This window comes from Salvelinus sp. IW2-2015, unplaced genomic scaffold (assembly GCF_002910315.2).
Source record: "Salvelinus sp. IW2-2015 unplaced genomic scaffold, ASM291031v2 Un_scaffold16644, whole genome shotgun sequence".
NCBI classification, from domain to species: Eukaryota; Metazoa; Chordata; class Actinopteri; order Salmoniformes; family Salmonidae; genus Salvelinus; species Salvelinus sp. IW2-2015.
In genome coordinates, this window is record NW_019957687.1 from 9474 (window position 1) to 33429 (window position 23956).

At 45.1% G+C, this 23956-nt stretch overlaps 1 protein-coding gene across 1 annotated transcript; it reads left to right on the forward strand.

Annotated features, from left to right (window-relative positions):
* Positions 1-5876: 5876 nt before the first annotated feature.
* Positions 5877-23404, forward strand: LOC112080997 (myosin-10-like; the record flags this gene model as incomplete). Its single annotated transcript, XM_070442809.1, has 15 exons — positions 5877-5945; positions 8850-8921; positions 12253-12280; positions 14343-14445; positions 14822-14854; positions 18367-18459; positions 18858-18921; positions 19753-19851; positions 20077-20220; positions 20306-20401; positions 21390-21508; positions 21663-21815; positions 21947-22120; positions 22215-22388; positions 23195-23404. Coding segments are annotated over 15 exons (1631 nt in total), but the record flags the coding sequence as incomplete, so codon positions are not given.
* Between the last annotated feature and the right edge of the window lie 552 nt (positions 23405-23956).

Consider the following 23956-nt stretch of genomic DNA (forward strand, 5'->3'; position numbering starts at 1 on the left):
AATTAATAATATTAACTTGAAGAATCTTTGTATACACTCCTCTTCTTTGCAGAGGGGGCTTGGTTATCCACTCAACAATAGATACTTCTCATATGTTCATTCCACACCCTAGTCTATTAAAATGTCTTTCACTATTATTCATAAATTAAAAGAAACCAAATTAGAAAATATTAATATAATCAAAGAATTAATTACACTCCTGGATAGTTGTAGGTGTGTCCTAACTTTTGACTGTTACTGTCTGTGTCTGTAGTTTTTTTAGCCAGAGCTTGAAGCGATGAGCAGTAATCCTTCCTGCTTCTTAGTTCTATTGAGGAGTTGAGTAGTGTTATGATATTGGCCAGTGGCCACACGTATACAGTAGGTCAAGTGCTTTACTGGTTGGTCCAACTCCAACACCTCTATCCCCCCACCTCACCCAACGTCTCATCACTTACTTCCTTTTGTGACCCCCACCCCCACCCCCATCCACACATACATTATTGTTTCTTAACCAGTGATAGCCATGAAACCCTTGTGACCAATCACCCCCTCCCTCATCATACTTTCCATGAACTAAATATAGGCTAAGTCCCTGCACAGAGCCCTCACCCATTGTGGCCAGCCTGCCTTTCAGTTTCAACATGAGAGGTGTTTGAATTGGGGCCCCATGTCAAATCTACCCCCCTCATTGCCCCACTGTCCCCAATCCTGCCACATAGTGGTCATTGTGTACACTCCCTAGGGGGTCTACTGTAGAATGGGGTCATCCCTTGTCTTAGCGATCTGCAGCATGCTAAGTACAGAGTCATTGTGGTAGTGTCATGGCCCTCAGATCACTGCMGAGTGCAGACTGTCCGGCTGCCTGAAGAGGGATGCCTCACTATGGATATGAGTGTTACCAAAATAACATTCCCGCACTGGCACATCACACAGAGGAGTTACAGTGTGTCAGCTCACTTTCTGAGTAGCTGACCTTATATTGACAGTATCTTGTATCCTGCACAGTTAAATAAATATTGATCTGCATAGTGCTTACAGTGTGTTGTACAGATTATTTCATTTGGGAGTGGAAAGACTGCCTCTATTGATGTTTCAAAAGCCATTTCAGGCTGTTAAGGATCCCCCACTGTTCTGTAATGGCTCTCTGTCCAGTTCCTGAGAGGAGAAGAAAATCTKATTTCCACTCTTATTTTCTTTCATTCCTTATTTTGTTCTGTCTTTTTTCCCCTTCTCTCCAAAATGTTCTGGCTCGGAGGACATTGAAGGAAATATTCCACACATCCTGCCAGGGCCTTTCTGGGACCCTTTCACTTACGGCACTGTTAACTGAAAAATGCGACCGGGTGGCTTTGTGCGGTCTCTTTCCCCAACGTGGTTCCTTCCTTTRCCTCCTTTGTGAGGAGAACACAGGAGGACAAGTGTGTGGAATGTCTGTGTTCTGACTTCAGCCCAGACTATGGCTCTAGCATTGCTATGGAAGGTTCACAGACCATTCACCAGTCTCTCTTCTGCCTCAACCAATCACCCTCTCTCTCTCTCCAGTCCCATTCTCTTCTCTCCTCATTTACAGTAACAGCGTCCCTGTCTCTGGCCCTCTGGCTTCAGTCAGGGGGTTAGTGAACCGAACCGTACCGAGGCCTCACTGCACCTAAGCTGTCAGCAGGAGCAGAGCTTGAATAATTCTAGGTGCTTATTATGGGCTGTAGCCCTTTCCTCAGGTCGTTTGTTTGTGACACTCTCTCTCTCTCTCTCTTTCTCTCTCTATCTCTCTCCGACACATGTTTTAGTCTCAGGAACTGCTACAGACGAGGCTCCCTCTCTCTGCTCTGACCCACTCGTCCGAAGCACGCCCTGCTGCTGACATGTAGGTCTGGACGTGCTCCTGCACTCCAGAGCAGACGGGAGAGAAATGGGGCGGCCTGTATTGTGGCTCACAATGGGGGCTTTGTGTTGCCTGGAGAAGGGGCCAGGGTGCAGTATGGGGAGGCCCGGACCGACAGGGCTCTTCCCTGGGAATAGGGGGTCTTGTGTTGYGGCAGAGAGGGTTGACTGCAGGGAAGAGGTCAGGTCTGAGTGACAGCACAGGTGTGAAGGGCCAGGAGGGACGGGGGTATGGTAGAAGGGGGCACGCCAGGGGAGATAGGGGTGTGTCTGTTAGGGACCCTCTCTCTGTAGTGAAAATAACTCTGTGTTCTTTGGTGAATGTACTAGAGTTTCAGACAAATGGCAGTGTACACACACACATCCCACTCATATAGACACATGTTGGCAGATGCTCCCCTAATGGCAGACAGCTGTGGAGTTCATTCAGTATAAAATGGTATTTCTGTTGGCGGGCTCTTGTCATAGATCTCTGATCTCAGACAGCCATGAACTGTTGAGTCTCCAATAGGGGGAAAGAATGCACCCTTAATAAACCAGAGACATGAACATGTTATCCTCAGTTCACTGGTTTTTAAAGGTTTCACTGGTGGGAGGGAGCAGAGTCTGAGATTACAGACCGGGGTTGAGTGGAGACCCCATGAAAGCCCTTGACTATGAATGACAGTCCTGTTATGAAATAAAATATTATCATAGATTGCTGTATATGTTAGAGGTTATGGGGCTGTTATAAGTACCCTTACAGAAAATCACATGATTTCACATGTGGAAAATCACATGATTTCACATGAAATTTCACGTGTATTAATGTGAAAACATGTCTTTTGGAAAACTTCACGTGATCACATGTTTTCAAGTGTAGTTTCATGTTATCACATGTTGTCACGTTATCGTATTAACTTCACATGGAAACATGTTTTTGGAACACTTCACGTGAAATTCATGTATTTTTTCCGTAAGGGTAGAGAMGGAAGCTCAACCACCTCAGGTAGAATGGCAGCTTCCCCAGCGCTGCAGGRCTGTCCAATCTTGTACTGGGGCCTGTGTCTTGGGTGGCCACACAATGCCACCTATCCACCCACGGTCTGGGCATGCAGGGCACCACTGGAGACATGGTGCTGGGTGGGTGGGTGYAGAGGGAGAGCCACCGTCAACTGTCTAGAAGTGTTTTCATTGGTCACACATAGCTGGGATAGCTGCAGTCTGAGCCAGGGAGATGAGGTTACCTGAAGCTGCTGCCCCTCACTCCCTGGAGCTGCCACCAGCCACTGTGGAGGGAAAGGAGGGACATGAGGAACAGTATACAACCAACTGATTCCAACAAACACACATTTAGTGGACCTCTGGGGAGAGGGGAAATGTGGAAAACTGCCTGGATTGTCTGGATAAAGTAGCAGCAGTGCCTGAATGTAAATATGCTCCATAAAATGAGAGCATGGGAGATGTCTATTTGAAAGTGACATACATGGAAAYTGGGCAGATGAACACTGACAACCAGGTCACTTGGTAACATTCTGACATGGAGGATCTCTGTGGAAGCAGGGAGTGTTTGGATCGCTGTCTGGAGAATGTAGCAGTGACTACACACTTAGAATGTAGATACGTACGGACAGGACTGGACTGCATGATTTTGCCTCATGGTACACTGCAATAGATCCCTTGGAATATCTGAAGCTGCAATTCAAGGAATTCAGATCAACAACCTGGGTGTACAGTATTACCCCCCCTGATGGCAGCAGGTGTTCTATGCTCGGACTCAACCTGTTTTCAGCATATTTAAGAGTGAAGACAGGTTTGAGTCATTTTGTAGTTCTCACAGTGATGACTGTAGGGTGGGGCTCTGCCAGACTGGGCTCTCTGTAGGTAAGAGCTTGGATGAATAACAGTCTGTTTTACCAGGTGACTGCATTCTAAACAGCATGAGGTGCATCCGTGTTTAAATCAGTGATGGCTTTCTGTTGTGAGTTAGTGAATGGGTCCAAACAGGGACGAGCTGTATCAGACGTAGGGATTGGGTCTGAACAGGGACTGTATCAGGAGCAGGCAGGGCGGCTCCCTTCTATTGTGACTAGCCTAAGCATTGAGAACATGAGTGTGTGTCCTGCTATTTTGGTGCGCTGGATGTCTGTCAGGGCAATGGGTTTAGTGAACCAAAAGGAACATTGAGTCTTGCTGTTGTTGTGTGTGTGTTGTGTGTGTGGTGTGTGTGTGTGTGTGTGTGTGTGTGTGTGTGTGTGTGTGGTGTGTGCGTGTGCATAACACTGCTCAGAACATAATTTGTAATGCAGGTCCCTTGCATGGGTCTCTACTTTGTCTCACCCACCTAACCCTCCAGTGACCAGTAATACGTCTCTACTCCTCCTTTGAAGTGAGACCATGACTTCACTTTCCACTCTCCTGTCCTCTATATCTCCTCTCAGAGCAGCTTGTGCTGAATTCAGTGGAATAGAGACATTATATTCCAGTTTCCAATAAGCCCTAGGATGTTGAACCAGCAGCAGGGCTACATTAGAACCCCATGATGGGCTCTGTTACTGCTGTAACACATTCACAGGTGTTTCTCATTTCACCCTCGCGTCAGAAGCATGTGGAAATGTGCTTTGTGAGGTATGAGCAAAGTGTGTGTGTGTGTGTGTGTGTGTGTGTGTGTGTGTGTGTGTGTGTGTGTGTGTGTGTGTGTGTGTGTGTGTGTTTGCCAAGTTTATGGTAACACCTAAGTTGTTTACATGCAAAGGAGTTCTCCATGGAACAATGGCAATGCCATGACAACAACAAAAGACTCAAGATATGACTATGTGGGAGGCCTGAACACAATGCCACTCTTAGCGAGTGAAAGCTTGTTCTCGAACCTCAATAAAGAAACATATCAGCCAAACAAGAATGACAAGACAGCTAATTAGTGGGGGTTTTCCATTAGTGATACCACCTACATCCTGTCAACCAAGAGGCAGCGTCCTCCACAAGTACAGAAGCACAGCCAAGACTGCAATACATTTATTAAATGTTTGAACAATCAAACATTTGAAACACCTAAAGAAGTGCAGGAATAAGGTTATTGGCATTGGGCAGAGCATTAGGACAGAGAAGAGAGAAATCGTAAATTAGAGYGTGAGTGTGGGAAAGGAGACAGGACAGTCAGACACATTGCAATGAAGTGGGCGGGAGACAGACGGACGCTGTTTTCATGAAAGAATGTTGAGGCTTTCTGACAGCTGGGGATTATATGCTGATACAAAGGCCTGGTTGTAGCGTCGCTAGCTAGCGTTCCGGTTAGCCTGTTACCCACTGGACTGGCTCAACTCCCTGACTTCACATGGAGCCAAGGCTACGCCACCGTGCCGTACTGGGGCCTCACTGAGGGACTGACCACAACGCACAGAGCCACATTACCTAGGGGGCTCCCTCTGCACGCCAACCCTAGCTCAGACACACAAAGCCTGGGGCAGCAGAGTACAGTGCAGCTGGGGATGGGTTATGCCCCACTGTGGGGGTCAACTTGCTTAGGTGTGGGAGGAAGGAAGCCTCGCTAGGTGTGAGGGAGGACAATGACTTCCTTCCTTTAATGTGCAGGATCTCTCTCCTCTCTCTCTCCCTCTAGTCCCACTGGTCACTTCACAGACCCTCCCCTGTCATATCCACTAGATAGGGAACAGTCATCACCTTCTATCTGACCCTTATTCCATTCCTGTCAATGATCTCAATTTCCACTGTAATTGAATCAAACCAAAAAAGTACTCTCTCTCATAGGATGGGAAGCTATTTATTGTAGCTACAGTATTCACTGCAACACATTCCATTCCGGCCTACAATGCCACATCTAGAATGCCCTCATCTGTGTATCCGAGTTGACTGACGCCATGCTAGCTTGCCCACTGCATGCCCAAGTCTGGCCCACCACACACTGGCTACTCTCTATGTATTACTGTCAGTGGGTTTCCATGGCCTTGAAGGGTGCAGTCTACAGCTTCCCTCCCCCCTCTGCCCCCTAACCTCCTCCCCTTTACCCCTACCAGTTGCTGTGGGCCAGGCCACCCTCTGTGACATCACAGGAATGTCCTCGCCCCAGGACCCCAGCGTTGATGGTGAGGGGAACCATGGGCATCCAAATTCCAACAGTCATAACTGAWTACTGACTGCAGCCCACAATGCACTGCTAGCTGGCAGAACTGGAAGGTCTTCTTCTGATCTGACACACTCAGCTTTGTGTCAAACTGGTCTGAAAGTATCACTTTGTAGGTATTTTAATGAGACAAAACCTGGTAAAATACATTTAAAAAAGGAGAGAAAAAAGCCCAGTCTCCATTACAACATTCATCAGGCTTCATTACCGCCAGGATATGTGACCAGAATCCCCCTCTGACGAAGAAAGAGTCATACTGTGTTGTGACTGCTTTAATGAACGGTGCATGTCGGCTTCTCCCTCTGGCCCAGTCCTCTCAGCAGCAGCACTCCACAGTGTTAGTGTGGGTTAATTAACATAACAGCTCAGAAGCCCAGAGGTGACAGTTACACAGAGCAGGTACAGAGAGGACTGGCCAGATCTAATTGTGTGATTACCAGTTCACCCGTCTGAGAATGCAGGCTGGCGGGGGTGTGTGTTTTGTGTGTGAGTGTGTGTGTGTGTGTGTGTGTATGGAGGGGTTATTGAGATTGGGCTAGGCTCCCTGCGTCGCAGCATTGACAATACAGCAGTGAGAAACCCCAGACATGGCAGGGACCTCACACACTCTCACACAGACACTCAGTCTTTTGTTCCTCCGGCTTTAAYTACCCCTGGAATCCATCCTGACTGCTCTATATGAGTAAACAGGCCACAGCTCTTTCTATTGCTACTGCTCTAATGACCAGTCSTAGTAGATGATCCATGCCTCTGCTCTACTATGACTGATGAGTGTCTGTGTCTGTGTACAGGGTGGGTAGGCCTGGGTAGTGKTATYCCCTTAGAGTMTATGGYGAATACTGGCCATCACTCAGGATTTCTGATGTGTGCAAAGTGGTAACCATGGCTCTAGAATTAGCACTGCGTTTGTTAGGGTTTTATGACTTCTTTTATGAAGCTAATTTAGAGAGCAGGAAGAAGGATGTGGAAAAAGAGTGTTGTATCCAGTTGAAGTGGTGGTGAGGCTGTTTTCTCATACCAGCTCTCACCCTGCCTCCCCTAGTCTGTGATCATATTTCACTAACTACAGACCCCATGAAGTCAGAATAAAACCATTCTTTTCTCTGCCTCTTTGACTTGTTTGAATTTGGAGTGGTCCAGCACGAAGCGTGGAATGGAGTAGACTACAATCTATACTTGGGCTCCGCTGTACTCCTACGTTTCAAGATTAGGGAGGCTTGGACATGTTTTGGGGAGTATATGGGAATGTTGAGAGATCAGGGGGCTAGTTGAGGGAGGAGGGGAGAGGTTGAGGGGGTAAAAGGGGTGGTCTGAGGGGGGTCTGGAATGTGTGGAATGAGTAGATTCATCCGTCTGGGGAATAAATGATTAGTGGAAAACGGATCCCCAGTCTGTCTCCTGCCGCGTGGCCCAGGCGGGAGACGAGGAGAGGGTTGTTTGTCTATGTAGACCTAGATGCATTGTTGTTTATGTGTGCCACCTTCTATCTCTTTCATTCCCGTAGTTGTTACATGCTGTGTGGAGCAACAGACAACAAGGCCAAGGACATGTTTGTGTCTGCCCAACCATTATCTGAACTGTTGTATTTCGTTGGTAGGGGTATAGGTTCTCCCCTGGTTATAGTGAACTGTTCACTCTGAATTGATGGCAGGAGACTGCCAGCTTGATTGTACTGAAATCAGCCTTCCTGAGCCTTCAGAAAGGGTTTTTCAGTCGTCCACAGCTTGATGAATGTATGTACTGATTTGACCCTGTCCTCTTGTTAGTAGGCCCAGGAGGCCTAACCCTTCATCAGTGGAGAGGGAGTAAGGCAGGTGTCAAGGAGAGAATATTAGAACAAGAGAAAACAGAGGAAGTAGGTAGAGACCAGCGTACCATTTTATATCTGTGACTGGATCGATGAATCAGTGGCTGAGGTCATCATTATCGCTGACTACCGACAATCAGCTGCCATTTTTAAAAACGCGATTGGTCCTTGATGTGAATAATATTCTAATCATGTATATCTGAGTTGATGTAGCTCGGTGTTGGGTGCTTCGATTCAAAGCGATCACAGCTACAAGGTCTGGTTGAAAATCAACATGACGTGGATGATAACCATCGGAGTTAAATAGAAAGTTATTCTCATGAAAACCCAGTGAAAAGCTCTGTCACGGAGAGGAAGAGTAATCAAACTTTGACCTGTGGAGCTCTGGAGTCTGCTGTGTAGTCAGGAACCTGGCCACTTCTACTCAGCAACCCATCGATCATCCGTCCTGTTTTGCTATTCTCATCAGACACATACAATTTGGAGAGCAATAGCTTTTGGGGTTGGCTGAGGRAGAGGAAAGGTTGTCTGTAATAGAGCAATAGACAGGTATGAGTAGAAACAGACATTGTGTCTCTGGGAGGAAAAAAGAGCACCACAGGCCAGAGAAATAGGAGCGCTCAACGATATGGTCATTTATCAGTGTGACTAGTCGCCAGCAGCAGTTCACACTATAGTGACATAACAAAAGGTCATGCCTATAACACCTGGTAGACATTCAGGTAGCCAGTCAGTCCTCTGATGAAAGGTGACCGACATGAATGATTTATCATTCAAACCATCATTTGAGTTTAAAGATGATCATCCGTAGAGTTATATTTGTTCCTGGGACTCATTGTTCAAATCTGTCATGAGGTCACAGTCCCGGATCTGTGGGCTTAATAAAACCATGTAAGCTCTTTATCTTCTGATCAAATATGGGCTTGGGCTGGGGAGCAATGTACCCATGACGCAGGGTCCAGCAGTGACAGCTGCCCTCTGTGGCTGTCTAGTCAGAGGGACATGGGGCTGGTAAGGTAAACACAGTGACCTTAAAGGGTATCCAATGGTGACCTTCAGTGTGGCTGAGTCACCCCCAGACCTCCACAGGCCACCTCACACTGACAACACCTCATACCATGGACTGCCAGGGTGAGTCTGAATGGAGCTGAGGCACAATGAGCTTTTAGGGAGTGAGGACAGAGCTATGACAGAGACACAGAGAGGGAAGGGGTTGCTATAGGACCAGACTTGTAACCAACACATACACAGTAAGCTCGTGTCCCTCTGATCCCTTCTGAGAGTGCTCTGACTGTTTCATCTAGAACCATCCACTGTAGCTGTCATCATGTCAATGTTCACCGTTTGAGACATGTCTTTCTCTTTTAAAACTTGCAGTGGATTCATGAGTTATTCATGATGCACATGCACACAAAGAATCAGTGTCCTCACTTCACCCCTCTCCCACTCTCTCCCTGGCTCAAAAGCGTCGTCCCCAGGGTGGGTAGATTTAGGGGCGTCAGGCAGGCTGCTGGTTCAGCAGACAGTGGAGGGGATACGCTCTGCTGGCGACAGAGACCACTCACAGCGTGGTTGTCTGTAATGCCGGGGCTACACAGACATATTTTAATGTGACACGCCAACTTTATCAGTGTAACCTACAGCAGCGGGGCTGTGAAATCAAACCCATTCAGAGATTGGGGAGTACAGCAATACTGGTTAGATATTGATGGAGGTGATAAGAGTTGGTGGTATTAGTGGAGGGGCCATTCCTCCCAGTGATATTGATGTTTAGGAATTTAAGGTACGTTTGGAGGATTTCCACAGGAAATGAAACAACCTCTGTCTTTCTTCCCATGCATGTCGAGGACTCCATCCTTACAGCGTCAGAATGTTGTCTGCATTTTAGGAGAAAAGGTTATCCAAACACAGAGGTGCCTCAGTGGCTATYATGTTTGTCCACATTACAAGATGTTTCCATCTGGACTCAAATAGCTTCCTACCCAGAGACCCTCATTGTGTTGACTCTGTGTGTTACACCCCTCCGGATGATATACCTTCTGGTGTCACTGTGTCYTGTCAGCTATGTCACCTATCCCCAAATAACTTTGTGATTTKATTTCCCATACATTCAAGGGTTGAGAGAGTGCCTGTCACATCATTCCGACAGGTCCTGTTCCATTACATTTTGGGGGCTGATAGCCACTCAGATAAACTGGCATGCCTCCACAACACCCACTAAAGAGCTTCAGCAGAGTCAATCTATGGAGAAAAAAAGAGAGTTGAGTTACTGTGTCCAGTCCACAGAGCAGGTTCTTGTTAGAGGAGATGGTGAATAGATGCTGAGTCATGAGTGGGCTGGGGGGGGTGAATAATGAGAGGCAGAAGGAGAATCATGAGGACAGCAGCTGCAGCAGGTATTTCTCTGGCAGAGCACTGATCTATCTAGCATCTGTCTRTATCTATGCTTTTAACCCAGGGGTCTCCGACCCTGTTCCTGGATAGCTACCGTCCTGTAGGTTTTGACTCCAACCCCAGTTGTAACCTCGCTGATTCAGCTTATCAACCGGCTAATTATTCAAATCAGGCGCGCTTGATTAGGGTTGGAGCAAAAACCTAGAAGTCGCTGGCTCTCCAGGAACAGGGTTGGAAAGCCCTGTTCTAGGCTATTTGAACATTGACTTTTAGATCAGCTTTAATATTGAATATAGATTTTGGCTTACATCAATGTAATTGTCTGCATAATTTCCAATCCCCCATATATACATATATATTAAAAAAATATTTAAAAAARATATATATTTTCCTTTATTGTTTTTCCTAACCCTATCACCCCTCCCCTAATTGTAGTAAACTAATGGACAACAACACTTTGGCTTCACCTTCCAGCTTATACATACTATACATTTTACAGACACAGTATATTTTACAATAGTTATCTTTTATTTGTTTTTAGTCCTATCCAATACCAAAACCCTTCCATCTATCTCTGAAGACCATCCAGTTTTGATTTCTATTTGCCATATATTTTTCAACTGTGCTGTTTCACAAAAATTCTGAACCTTTATACATTTTACTGACACAGTATATTTTACATTTAGTTATCTTGTTATTTTTAGTCCCACCCTTCAGCTCCTCTCAACCCCTCCCATCCATCTCTGAACACCATCCAGTTTTGATTTATATTTGCCATATATTTTTCAGCTGTGATGTTTCAGAAAAGTTCTGAACCTTTCTATTCTCAAAGATTTTACATATTGTCAATTAAAGATAAACATTTTTGCTAAGAATATTATTATATTATTGGTGGATTGACTATGACTTTTAAATCACCCAGCAGTGCTATTTGCAGATTTAGCTCCAGGTAAATGTTGCAATTCTTCAGCCATTCCTGAAACTGTGACCAAAAACAAGCTACATATGGACAGTACCAGAACAAATGATTTAATGATTCTATCTCTTTATAGCAAAATCTGCAGAGCTGGGATGGTTGTATCCCCCATATATATATAACATTCTATTGGTTGCAAGAATTTTGTATAATAATTTAAATTGAAAAACCTTTTTTGAATCCAGCGTCATTTTGTGTATCAGTACATAAACCAAGTGTTTATGCAATCTATATTTTGCAATCTATATGGCACAGCAGTCAATACATTTTTTTGGTCCTTAAATTTTATATTTATCACAACTTTCCGATATTGTTCTTTAATGCAGGGCCGACAGACAAGTTCCTTACTTTTTCCCCCTTCCACTTGCCTCTTCCATTTTTGAGGTAATGCTGCAATTAGTTGGTTGTAATTTAAAGCAGACATTTGCATATATTTTTGTTAGCTGCATGTGTGACAACTCCACCATTCCTATTTATGATATAATTTACAAAGATCATACCAGTTTTTRTTTAATCAATTAGTATATTTGAGTTTAACCATAATATTGGTTGTAATATTTGTTCTGTCTTTTCTGGTCGATTAAACTGAAATTGCAACCAACTTTCTATGGCTTGTTTTAAAAATAGTGATACTTTGGAGATGATTTCATTTTCAAATAACCGAAAGTGAGAGGTTGTAATCTGAATAAAGGGAAAAGGGCCATTCATGAACATGAGGTGAGACATTCCTGCTAATCTGCTAGAGAACCAGTTTGGATTTAAGTATACCTGTTGTATGACTGAATCCTTTGGTGAGAGGTCTAATGCTTTAATATTTAATCATTTATGCCCTCTGAATTCATATTCATTATATAAATAGGCCTGTTTAATTTTGTCTGGGTTGCCGTTCCAAATTAAATGGAATATTGATTTCATTTAGTAGCCCCCAATTGTAGCTAGCTAGGGATCTTATCATACCACCGTCGGCAGAATAAAAGGTTATGGAAACATTATTATGCATGTTGTCATGAAATGGCCTATGTGTGTGTGTGGACATTATCTGTAGTGGAATAGGCTGATTCTGACTCTGTCTTTTTGTTTTTTTCCCCACAGATCGTGAAGACCAATCAATCCTTTGCACGTGAGTATCCTACTACTCTGTTGGGATCATTTCTATTGACATCCTTTTCACTCACATTTCACTGAAACATTTTACATGATTGAAAACAGCTTGCTTTTCAAATCAAATCACATTGTATTTGTCACATGCGCCGAATACAACAGGTATTACCGTGAAATGCTTACTTACAAGCCCCTAACCAACAATGCAGTTCAAGAAATAGAGTAAAGACAATATTTCCTCAATAAACTAAAGTATAAAATAAAAAGTAACACAATAAGATTACATAACAATAACGAGGCCATAGTACAGGGGGTACTGGTACCTAGTCAATGTTTAGGGCTACAGGTTAGTCGAGGTAATCAAATGGGGGTAATGACATTGACTAAATTTAACATATCAAAAAATGTGTTATGTGTATATTTCAGTGTTCCATATCAGAGGTGTATTATCAGCCCAATCCTTTATCTAAACTGCATTATGCTAATGCACCTGATGACGCCTGATGATGTTCTCAGAGGCCTCTGCTCTGCTCCATCAGTATGCTAGCTGTCCTGCTCCTGAAACATTACCTCATTAAACTGCCCAGTAAGGTAAACAGATCGCCTCAGCCTGCCAAGTCCTGCTCTGACACCATCTCTGAAAGAGGACTCAGAAGGTAGAGGTTGTTTTTTAAGGTGGGCCGATTCCAGAGGAGACTCAGCAGCTTTATGAGCTGGAAAAGTAACCTGTCTGGCGCTGAGACTGATGTGGCTGCACCTTAAGTAGGGTCTCAGTGACGTACCCCCTCTTGTCCTTGTCCTTTCCTCCATGCAGAGTTGCACCCCAGTCACTCCTTTCAGATTTACAGTCGAGCTCTTAGATTCAGGGAAGAAGGCAGAACAAGCCTTCAGTATGTGGGAGTGAAGTGAGCAGCATTAGCATCTGTTAGTTGGTCAGAATGGGAGTTATACTGAAGTGATTTGCAAGGTCCTACCATCCTGCTGGTTTTCAATTATGGACTAGATCTAAAGAGCTTTATCAAATCAAATCAAATGTATTTATATAGCCCTTCTTACATCAGCTGATATCTCAAAGTGCTGTACAGAAACTCAGTCTAAAACCCCAAACAGCAAGCAATGCAGGTGTAGWAGCACGGTGGCTAGGAAAAACTCCCTAGAAAGGCCATAACCTAGGAAGAAACCTAGAGAGGAACCAGGCTATGAGGGGTGGCCAGTCCTCTTCCGGCTGTGCCGGGTGGAGATTATAACAGAACATGGCCAAGATGTTCAAATGTTCATAAATTACCAGCATGGTCAAATAATAATAATCACAGTAGTTGTCGAGGGTGCAACAAAACATCAAAATAATCTGAAATGGCATTTGATTAACATATATTACACTATACCCCCACACCACCCATATACAAAGTGTAGAGGAGGAGACTCGCATTGAGTTGCACTCTGGCCATTTATRCATTAAGCCAGCATTCTGTGTYGAGAGCTAATAGCTGGCTATGGTAAAGCCACGGGTYTYTGGCTGTGTGCTGGGRCTGGYGGGGAGTGAGAGTTGGGTCCTGGCGGAGCTGTGGACGTCCCTGTCATTAGAGCCGGGCCAAAAGCAGAGCCTAGAAACCCTGGAGACCTGCCCACCCAACCACAGGACCCTGGAGTTAAAATCAGACAGAGCAGAGCAGGCAAAACAAACAACAGTATCAGACTCTCTCTAGTCTATAGTATGTCCCAGGGCTGAGCAGAGCCATCCCATCTGACATGATGAGCCTATGGGCTGGGCTGGGTCGTTTATGTGTTTTGACTGTATTTGGTTGAGATTTTATGTGGAAGCCTTCCAGGAAGCTTGGCTCTGTCTGGCAACCAAAGGCACATTTATAACAGTAGACAAAGGGTTATGCAAGTATTTGCTGGAAGTGTTCAACAGTGCTGAAATGTTATTTATTTTATGAGGCCTGCTTGGTAGTAGATTAGACCAGTTTCTTTGCTCTCCCTCATCCCTCCACTCCCCCCTCCTCTCTCTCCCCCCATCCTCTCTTCCTCCTCTGTTTAATCTGATATGTATTGGTCCTGTCTGTCTCCTCCTCACACAGAGGCGAGTCGGGTGCCGGCAAGACAGAAAACACCAAAAAGGTCATCCAGTACCTGGCCCACGTCGCCTCGTCACACAAAGGACGCAAAGACCACAACATTCCTGTGAGTGTTTCCATTCCCTKCTTCCCTGTTCCCTTACTGAACTCCTCCTGTTAAACCCTCCAATGTGTCCATGCTGGACCCAAAGGCAGAGGCTTTACCACAGTGTGTACTCAACTTACTTCTAAACAATGTGTTCTAGTTTAATGGCCCCTGATGCTAATGGCTAACGCAGCTCCTCTAATAGAGTCTAATCAGTTTGTTGTAGTGTACCACCTTAACCTCAGCTCTAGCTCTGTGGTGCTCAGTGCCATTCTGTCAGAGCCAAATGTTTGCAGGATAATGTTAGCCAACAGTAGGTTCACTGCTTATGGCTTGTGTTTGACATAAGCACCTCCAGGTCTAACCCTTCCCTTTGTTTATTACCTGAAACAAACAGCCCGAATCCCCTAAAGCGTTGAACAAGCTCCAGGCAAGTGTTTCCCCACTTTCTAAAACAGTTGTGCTCAGTTTGGATGTTTTTGCATGCCCTTCCGAAATCAAACTGTACTGTCTTTTCCTATGAGCTTATCTCTGCTGGCTACAGTATATGTGGTATTTGTTTGTGCTGGCAAAACGTTTAAGTCTGCTATCAAACCGACAGACTCGTATTACATTGTGTTTTATCAGTTGTTTTAGGTTTATTTTAAGGAAATGCCCAACAGTGTCAACATACAGTAAGCCTTAAAAAGTGAAAGAAATATTTTGTCATTTGAAACACAGTGGCTGTTCATTTTCAGTGACCTTACAATAATTAACCCCATATGCATGTGCTGTTTGTGGTTAGGTTCCAGTCACATTTATCTTTGTCATTCCCACTTTGAATGTCCATGGCAATGAGAGGATTTGGTGTGAACTGTGAAATCACATCAGACTGTGGCTCTCCAAACCCTCTGCCACAACAACCCTCTAATATCTCAACCATTCTCCTTTATTCATGCTAGCTTTTCATTTGATTAGCTCAGAAAGCCTTTGGCATAGCTTCAAATACCTTTCATGCACGGTTAATGCCCACGGCCACACTAATACTGTTTGTGTCCATAATAACACCTGACTACTCATTCACACACAGTGGATTCCTGTCCTACAGTACAGTCTGATAGTAGCTGTTGCTTTTGATTGTTCCTAATCAATAAGCACATGGTGGGTCAGTGATGTGGGAATGCTGTGACCTTCCTATCTCCATCGCGATCCTCACTTGGACATCTTGGGGAATGAAATGAAGCTACTATTGTCTCTCTGCTGCATAACATGGGCATGCTTCAATAACAATGGAGGCTCACCTGGGACTAATACACTGCGCAGAATGTTTCAGCTTGATTCATGATCCACTGTTCCCCCACAGAGACTTCTAACATTACAGCATTCTTTACAACTGAATAGTCCACTGTGGATACTTCTGAGTGTAAATTAGATATTTACTGGCCCTCATTGTCCCCCCACTCAGTTTGCCCAGGAGCTATTTTTCTTTCCCAAAACCTTTTTTTCCCCCTCTGTAAAGCTATGCTTTGCTGAAGCAGATGCTGCTAAGATGAAACACCCCCTAAAAAAATGTACACTCACCCAGGTTGTATATATGTAGTGTTGATGTGTGGCGTTATCCTGGCTGTAACTCTGTGCCTGGGTCCCAGGATACACCAGTCCACTACAGCCCACTGCCCTCCCACACCACGCTGCCTCTGTGTCCAGTTAGGATCCCTATGAGCACGGGCCAGAGGAATGTGGAGCGAGGGGATGATGGGAGGGAGGAGAGGGGAGGCTGGGGGCCAAGTAGCAGCTCTGATAGAAGAGTGGGCCCCAGACACCCAGTAGCCAGGAGCCTGGGGCTTTTTCAGTGGGGCAGAGCAGTGGAAGTATTGCATTGATCTGATCCAATGTGTGTGCATTAGGGAGGTAGGGAGGTATTGTGCAGTGTAGTAGGTAAAGGATAAGAGGGGYAGTGAAAATGTACACATGGCCCCTCCCTAGCGTCCAGCCATCAGGAGAGAGAGGTTTGACTGGAGCAGCTCTCTGACTCTGATCCAGACAGTGGGAGGAGGAACTCAATACCTCCATGTGATCTGTACAGTTCAGATCTGATTTCCACCCTGAGTTGAGCTTCTGAAAGAAAAATAGTCCTCACGTCGTGTTCTGCCCCGCCAGGCACCCCGACTCCAGTCTCATTCCACTGGAAATTATATACAGTATGTGGAGTCATTGGGCTAATTAAACACAAGCTACCCCTGTGATGCTCCCTTCTCTTACATTGACATGTTTAACTATTCAGACAACATTATGTTAATAATGTGTCTTGTCTGGAACCAGGGGTTTAGTGTATGTATGCTCTGTAGTGCATTTCTCGAAAACTCTAGAAGTTATAGGATGTGCTTCAGGGTTGGCTGGGACACATCTACACGGTAGAGGCTGCAGTATGTTTAAGTGGGCCAGACCCCAGTCCTTCTGGCAGCAGCCCTACTTCTCTCTGCACCACTCTCTCACTCACCCGTATGTAGGCTGAGCCTATCCCACATATCTGTGGTGGGGCTGGGCAGCGCTACCCCCCAACCTTTAAAATCACAGAAAACTCTGGCCCACCGGGTCAACAAAAACCAGGCCCCAGTGTCCCATCCCCGAAGAGAAACCAGGGCATTACAGGCTGGCTGGTTGCAGTGCTATTTCTGTTGTGCCCACACAGCCAGCGCCCTGGTTAGAGTGGGTAAAGTGGGCGAGGTGTGGGATGGTGGAATGCCCCCACCGCTCGAGGATTTGGGAAGTAGCCACCGCCACGTCACAGCAGTGCCTCCCAAAAGTGGAGGGTGCATGTGAGCATCGTCACAACCACAGGAATGTTCTCACCACCCCAAATGTCTCACTTTAGTTACTGCAGGCAGTGCTGCTTTTGACCCTCTGTCCTCTCTGTMTGTGGGGAAGAAGTAGACTAGTGGCCTCTCAATCCAGTTGGCTATGCCCTGTGGTTGGCTATGCCCTGTGGTTGGCTATGCCCTGTGGTTGGCTATGCCCTGTGGTTGGCTATGCCCTGTGGTTGGCTATGCCCTGTGGTGGCTATGCCCTGTGGTTGGCTATGCCCTGTGGTTGGCTATGCCCTGTGGGTGGCTATGCCCTGTGGTTGGCTATGCCCTGTGGGTGGCTATGCCCTGTCGTTGGCTATGCCCTGTCGTTGGCTATGCCCTGTGGTTGGCTATGCCCTGTGGTTGGCTATGTCCTGTGGTTGGCTATGCCCTGTAGTTGGCTATGCCCTGTGGTTGGCTATGCCCTCCAACCTGTGATGGACATGACCAGCAGCATATAAACAGGATATAAACCTCTGTCTACATGATTCATATAGTAGGCTTGTATTCGCTCTGCTCAATAGCTCGAATTGATCAGTTGGTGTATGTTTTGACATAATATTATTAAACTGTATATTATTATAAACGGAATAATATTTAGTCCCAGATGTTAATATTAGCATAACACGACRMCCACATCTGATTTAAGAGCATTATGATTAGGCCCTTTGAGGAGGATTCTAGTGCTGCATCATTTTGTGTTCAGTCAAACAAAAAGTATTTTTCTCTGCAAAGACTGGTATTGATATTGAGGAATGTATTATTAAAGAAAGTCTCAGTCAAGACTGCACTGAATTTTCGGTTTTGCAGATGAGCTGAACCATATGGTTTACATTTAGTGTTTCTCAACATTGTATGAAATAATTGGGTACAATGTCATCTTACTGACATCATACTTTTAATGGGTTATTCATTCAGTAGAAATATAGCAGCTGTCTACTGCATAACAGAGGTTCCTTTCTCACACTCTTTTAACTTCCCATGTCCACCCTGTGGTGAAAGCAAAGGCACTTGTCCATARCGATTTAATACATCTTTCATTAGCGGTTCATGGCTGGTTTAGGTGGTGGCGGTATTAACTGGCTCTGTATCACTCAGTTTCTCCCTCACTTTACAGGGCGAGCTGGAACGGCAGCTTCTGCAAGCCAACCCCATCCTTGAATCCTTTGGCAATGCCAAGACGGTGAAAAACGATAACTCGTCACGTTTCGTAAGTTCTAAAAGCTACACTTGGATACAAATAGTCTTGAATGTGACAGCTGTACTGTGTGTTATGTACACATTTGTAGACGGTCTATACACAGCCCCTTTGTGTAAATAGGCATTGTAGGACCTGCTTCTCCAGAATACAGTGAAATAGTGTATGAAGGAGAACACTGTCTGCTAAAGAGCACAGCAATGTGCTTTCCATCTTCCATAATCCTGGGACGCATACACACACACACAGTGTATCCCCACTTCCGACCAGACCTGACATTATGCGTCACTGATGTCTGCAGAAGTGATACTGTTGACTCAGTGGGGACTGTGTTTTGGGCTCACAGAGGCCTACAATGTCACACAATGTTTACAACTGCTGCCTTACACATTTTGTATCCTTCCCTACAGGGCAAGTTCATCAGAGTCAACTTTGACGTGACCGGCTACATTGTTGGGGCCAATATCGAGACCTGTATCCTCAGAGATGGGAGACTGGGAAGTGAAGGGGGAGGGGATGRAGGAGTCTGCAGATGTACATGCATAGTCGTGGTTTGGCTCAAGGGGTTCTGGGATTTGTGGCGCACTTCAATGCAGAGTGCTCACCAGATAGTGGATAGACTTAGGTTCTTAGAGATAGATATATTCATACACAGCCTTTSTTTATTCATGTTTAGGTTGACTTTGGAGAATACTGGTTTTCGTTTTCTAAGATTGAATTATATCTGGTCGTTATGCTTGTGASAAATGTCAAATTTGTGTCCCTCAAGAATAGCATGTTGTGCAAGATTTGGCGTTGCAGAAAGTATGATTTATAAAGCAGTGTGATTTGTGCTATACAGGCATTCCTCTTTCTGAGATGGTGGTAGTCAAGGTTTCTGGAAACACTGACTAAATAGCAACCCACTCYGTGGGCATTTCAGTCTCCTGTAAAACTAAGGTCCAGTGATGTGCACAGTTGAGCTCTTGCCTGAAGCCCAAAATGGTCGCTCTTTAGACAAAACACCCTGTACTCAGACACAAGTGACCAGAAACACATGACTTTACCGTTTTAGGGCCAGCAAATTATGCCCAGTATCTCTAGATTGGGACCGCATTGAACATATTAAAGTCTATTGAGATTGGCGTTAACAGAAATAAACACATTATTTTACAGTATATCATACYAGTATAGCAAGAAGCAGCAATTCATACCAATCCATTGTATGTTTGAGAAGATTCTGCTAGGCATGGCACAATAACCAGTAAGCCATTTACCAGCACAGGAATGATGGCATTGCTCCTTTGGACCTTGACTCCCTACCAGACCTGCTGGAGAAGTCCAGGGCCGTTCGCCAGGCCAAAGACGAGAGGACCTTCCATGTCTTCTACCAGCTTCTGGCAGGAGCCGGGGAGCACCTCAAAAGTCAGTATCTTATACCCCATTCCAATTATAATGGTTGTCAGTAGTGTCTTCTGCAAGAAGAATCACAACCATGTCTATTATTTTCAGTTTTCAGTGTTCTGTGCCAGAAATGGCTRGTTCAATATTTTATATACCATTTCATTATTTCATCTCATGTTAGAAGTCCTGGCTGTTCTGTTATAGTACTGGTTTTTGATTTGTCTCCCCCTACTCCTCTCCTCTCAGCTGACCTGCTCCTGGAGGGCTTCAACAACTACCGCTTCCTGTCCAACGGCAACATTACCATCCCTGGCCAGCAGGACAAGGACAACTTCCAGGAGACCATGGATGCCATGCACATCATGAGCTTCTCCCATGAGGAGATTGTATGTGAGTATACACACCCTAGACCATACATGTAGTATCAGTGTCTGTCCTTGCCTCTTGTCTGATTCCCTCTCCCTTGTGGTTTCAGGCATGCTGAAGGTGGTGTCTGCAGTACTACAGTTTGGTAACGTTGTCTTCAAGAAGGAGAGGAACACAGACCAGGCCTCCATGCCTGAGAACACAGGTAATGCTATACCCTCAGAGGCCATACATAATCCAACCAACACTCCAGGACTTTGAAATCATCCAGCTTAAGTTTGGCCATTTCTCACCACACAGCTGAAAATACATTGTCCCAGTTTACAGTGAGCTTACTCTCTGGGCTGCAAGTCTTCAACATTGATCATCCTCCCACAATATGCTGCTCAGCCTCAAAAACAGTCCACTCACTTGGTCCACATAATTTACTGCAGAACAGCTTCATTAAAATTCTGCTGAAATCAGTATTGGGTCTTAGTGTGAGTCAGCTGGAATCACAACACTAGCAGAGTAGAGTCATCCTTCACCGTTGTGGCTGAGACAAGGATAGCAAAGCGTCAGCAGCTCCAGATGTCTGTCCTTAGTACAGTATGAAGTCTGGCAGCACAGAGACACTTCACTGAACAGAGGTCAGATTCCTAGGAACTCCTGCAGTGACCGTGTCTGGGCGGGAGCTCTTTGTCCGGATTTTGTTAATATAAAGACATGCAGGCACATTGTAGTGGTCCATATCAGGTATGTTATACCCCGGGGCTCATGCTGCATGTCTGTATTTTACTTATTTTACTTCAGAAGGAGATGGCTAGTAGGAATAAATGTGTCATTTATCATTTCTTTCTGGCACGTTGCTCTGCATTAATGGTCAGTTTATAACGGTAAGCCATGCAGTTTGGTTGTCATTAGGGAAATGGATGTGTCTCTGCTGAGATTTATCCTTGGTGATTTTAACTGATGAATCATACATCAGACTGTGGCGATATCCTTGGGTAGCTGGGGTGAAATGAAGCGGTAGTGCTTTACTGAGGTCTTTCATTACATCTGTCTGACATTTCCCCAACTGTTTTGAATTGAGACTGGTTAGGCTGCAAACAAAGCTCTCTATTTGTACTGTATAGAAGGCTCTGACTGTGCCCATCTCCAGGTTGCAACACTGATGGGTCACTAGTAACCCAATGTCCTGTCTTCCCTCCCAGCGGCTCAGAAGCTGTGCCACCTGCTGGGGCTGAATGTGATGGAGTTTACTAGGGCCATTCTGTCCCCCCGCATCAAAGTGGGCCGAGACTACGTCCAGAAGGCCCAGACCAAAGAACAGGTAGGAGCTGTTCTCCAGTTCCCATCAGTTGTACAATCCTAACTCTTTCTGCATTCACTAACACCAATCTATGTAGGTCCATGAAGTTGGGTTAAGTAGATACAGACTGGTACCCAGCAAACTGTCGTCTATCTCTCTCTGGTTCTCTCCTCAGGCTGACTTTGCAGTGGAAGCCCTGGCCAAGGCCACATATGAGCGTCTGTTCCGCTGGCTCGTCCACCGCATCAACAAGGCCCTGGACAGGACCAAGAGACAGGGAGCCTCCTTCATCGGCATCCTGGACATCGCTGGCTTTGAGATATTTGAGGTAAACTTATTTTCAAGATCATTCATCTCTTGTTGCAGACATATAATCATGTCCAAGAGGGACTGTCTTGTCTTATTGATCTGTAATACTCATCTTTCACATCTCTTTATCTCCCCATATCCCTCCTCTAGCTGAACTCATTTGAGCAGATGTGCATCAACTACACCAACGAGAAGCTGCAGCAGCTGTTCAACCACACCATGTTCATCCTGGAGCAGGAGGAGTACCAGAGGGAGGGCATCGAGTGGAGCTTCATCGACTTCGGCCTGGACCTGCAGCCCTGCATCGACCTCATTGAGAGACCGGTCAGCTTTTCATCTTTACACATATAGGTGTATTTTACTCAAGATTATGTCTGAGGAACTTCATCAGATTATTCTCCTTTCTCTCTGTCTGCAGACCAACCCTCCAGGAGTTCTGGCCCTGTTGGATGAAGAGTGCTGGTTCCCTAAGGCCACTGATAAGACATTTGTAGACAAGGTGCTCCAGGAGCAGGGCACCCACCCCAAGTTCCAGAAACCCCGGCAGCTGAAGGACAAAGCCGACTTCTGCATCATTCACTACGCTGGCAGGGTACGTCCACACAGAGCCTGGGTCTCAATACACTGAAATGACTTCCTCTCCTCTGCTCGTCCTCTCATATTGTATCATTGATTGGTGAAAACAAGGTATTTCTGCCATATGAGCTCCCTTTTTCTGGTGAGGGCCTCATTCATTTGAAGAAACTGATTTGCCATTGACATTTTTGTTGCTTTGCCTGGTTAGGGGTTGSAGTGTTGGAKAGATGAAGCAGTGTTTTTGAAATTAGAATTATTGTTCAGCTCCATAATGTCTTGAGAAACATTTTCTTTCTGAATGACGTTGTAACCAGTCAATGTTAAAGTGCTGCCTTTGAGGCAGCGGACATGTCTCCACTAAAGCTCTAGTTAACAGGTAATTGCCTTAGCACAAAAGCCCAGTTGTGCTCCCAATCTCCACATCTGGTTCACYTTGGTGTGAGACCGATTTTACACTGTTACGTAWTCAAGYATTTTTCAACTTTCACCTCAGTGTGGTCTCCCATCTGMAGAYGGCCTGTGTARATTSCAGGCCAGACTCCACATGAAATAAAGTTRATATCATCTTCATCCATTTTCTTATTAAATTWGTCACACAAYGTTCAGATGTACATTTTGTRCACAGCACCAGTAGTCCTCATGCATGTTAAGACTTAATAAATAGGTTTTGTTTACAGKGCATAAACTCATTTTCTCTTGACCAGGTATCTATTTAATTTGATCAGACATGAAAGTCAGTGAGACAAGATAAAAGGAAGCTATTTAACACTATGTACCGGTACATATAGCCTGTTTAGCTTAAGTCTGTCTGTCTCTCCTCAGGTGGACTACAAGGCTGACGAGTGGCTGATGAAGAACATGGACCCTCTGAACGACAACGTGGCCACGCTGCTCAACCAGTCCACTGACAAGTTTGTGTCTGAACTGTGGAAGGACGGTGAGTCCCCCATACCCTCTTCCTGTTTGGACCATGTAGTTGTCACTTTGTTTGAGTCTTGGTTGTTCAGTGACAGTATTGAAGAATCCCCTTAAAACCTGGAACTTAGGATAGTTGCTATGGTGGGAGTATTTGTARGCGCTCTCATCCAATAGACTTCTTGTCTGTTTCATATTCAACTGCTTGCTTCTCTGTGATGAGCATTGCCAGCCAAAACATTGTGCGTTTGTGAGGTAACCTGAAATATCCGCTCGTAAATCTCCTCCCGCCATTTATTTTCCCATTTGGCACATCTACTTGTTTTAAAAAGCGATTGAGTTTCATTATGAGTCATTGGACATCTACAATGTATACAGAAACAACTAATAGAAAGGAAAGGACTGAATTGCTTTGTTTTTGTGCATGGAATATTCTACTAGACCAGTAACAGCAATATGTCTCTGTCCTTWACAATGTACACAACTAATCATTGTTTGTGTGAGTGTGTATGCAGTAACATAAGAATAAATCTGCGTCTGCAWGGATGTTTATGTAAAGCTGAGTTGTCCCTCACATCCTCTCCTCTCTCTGTTTCTGAGCTATAGACATTCAGACCTTTCAGAGAGCCTCTTTCTATAACAAGGCCTCTGGTCTCCTTGAGCCTCCAG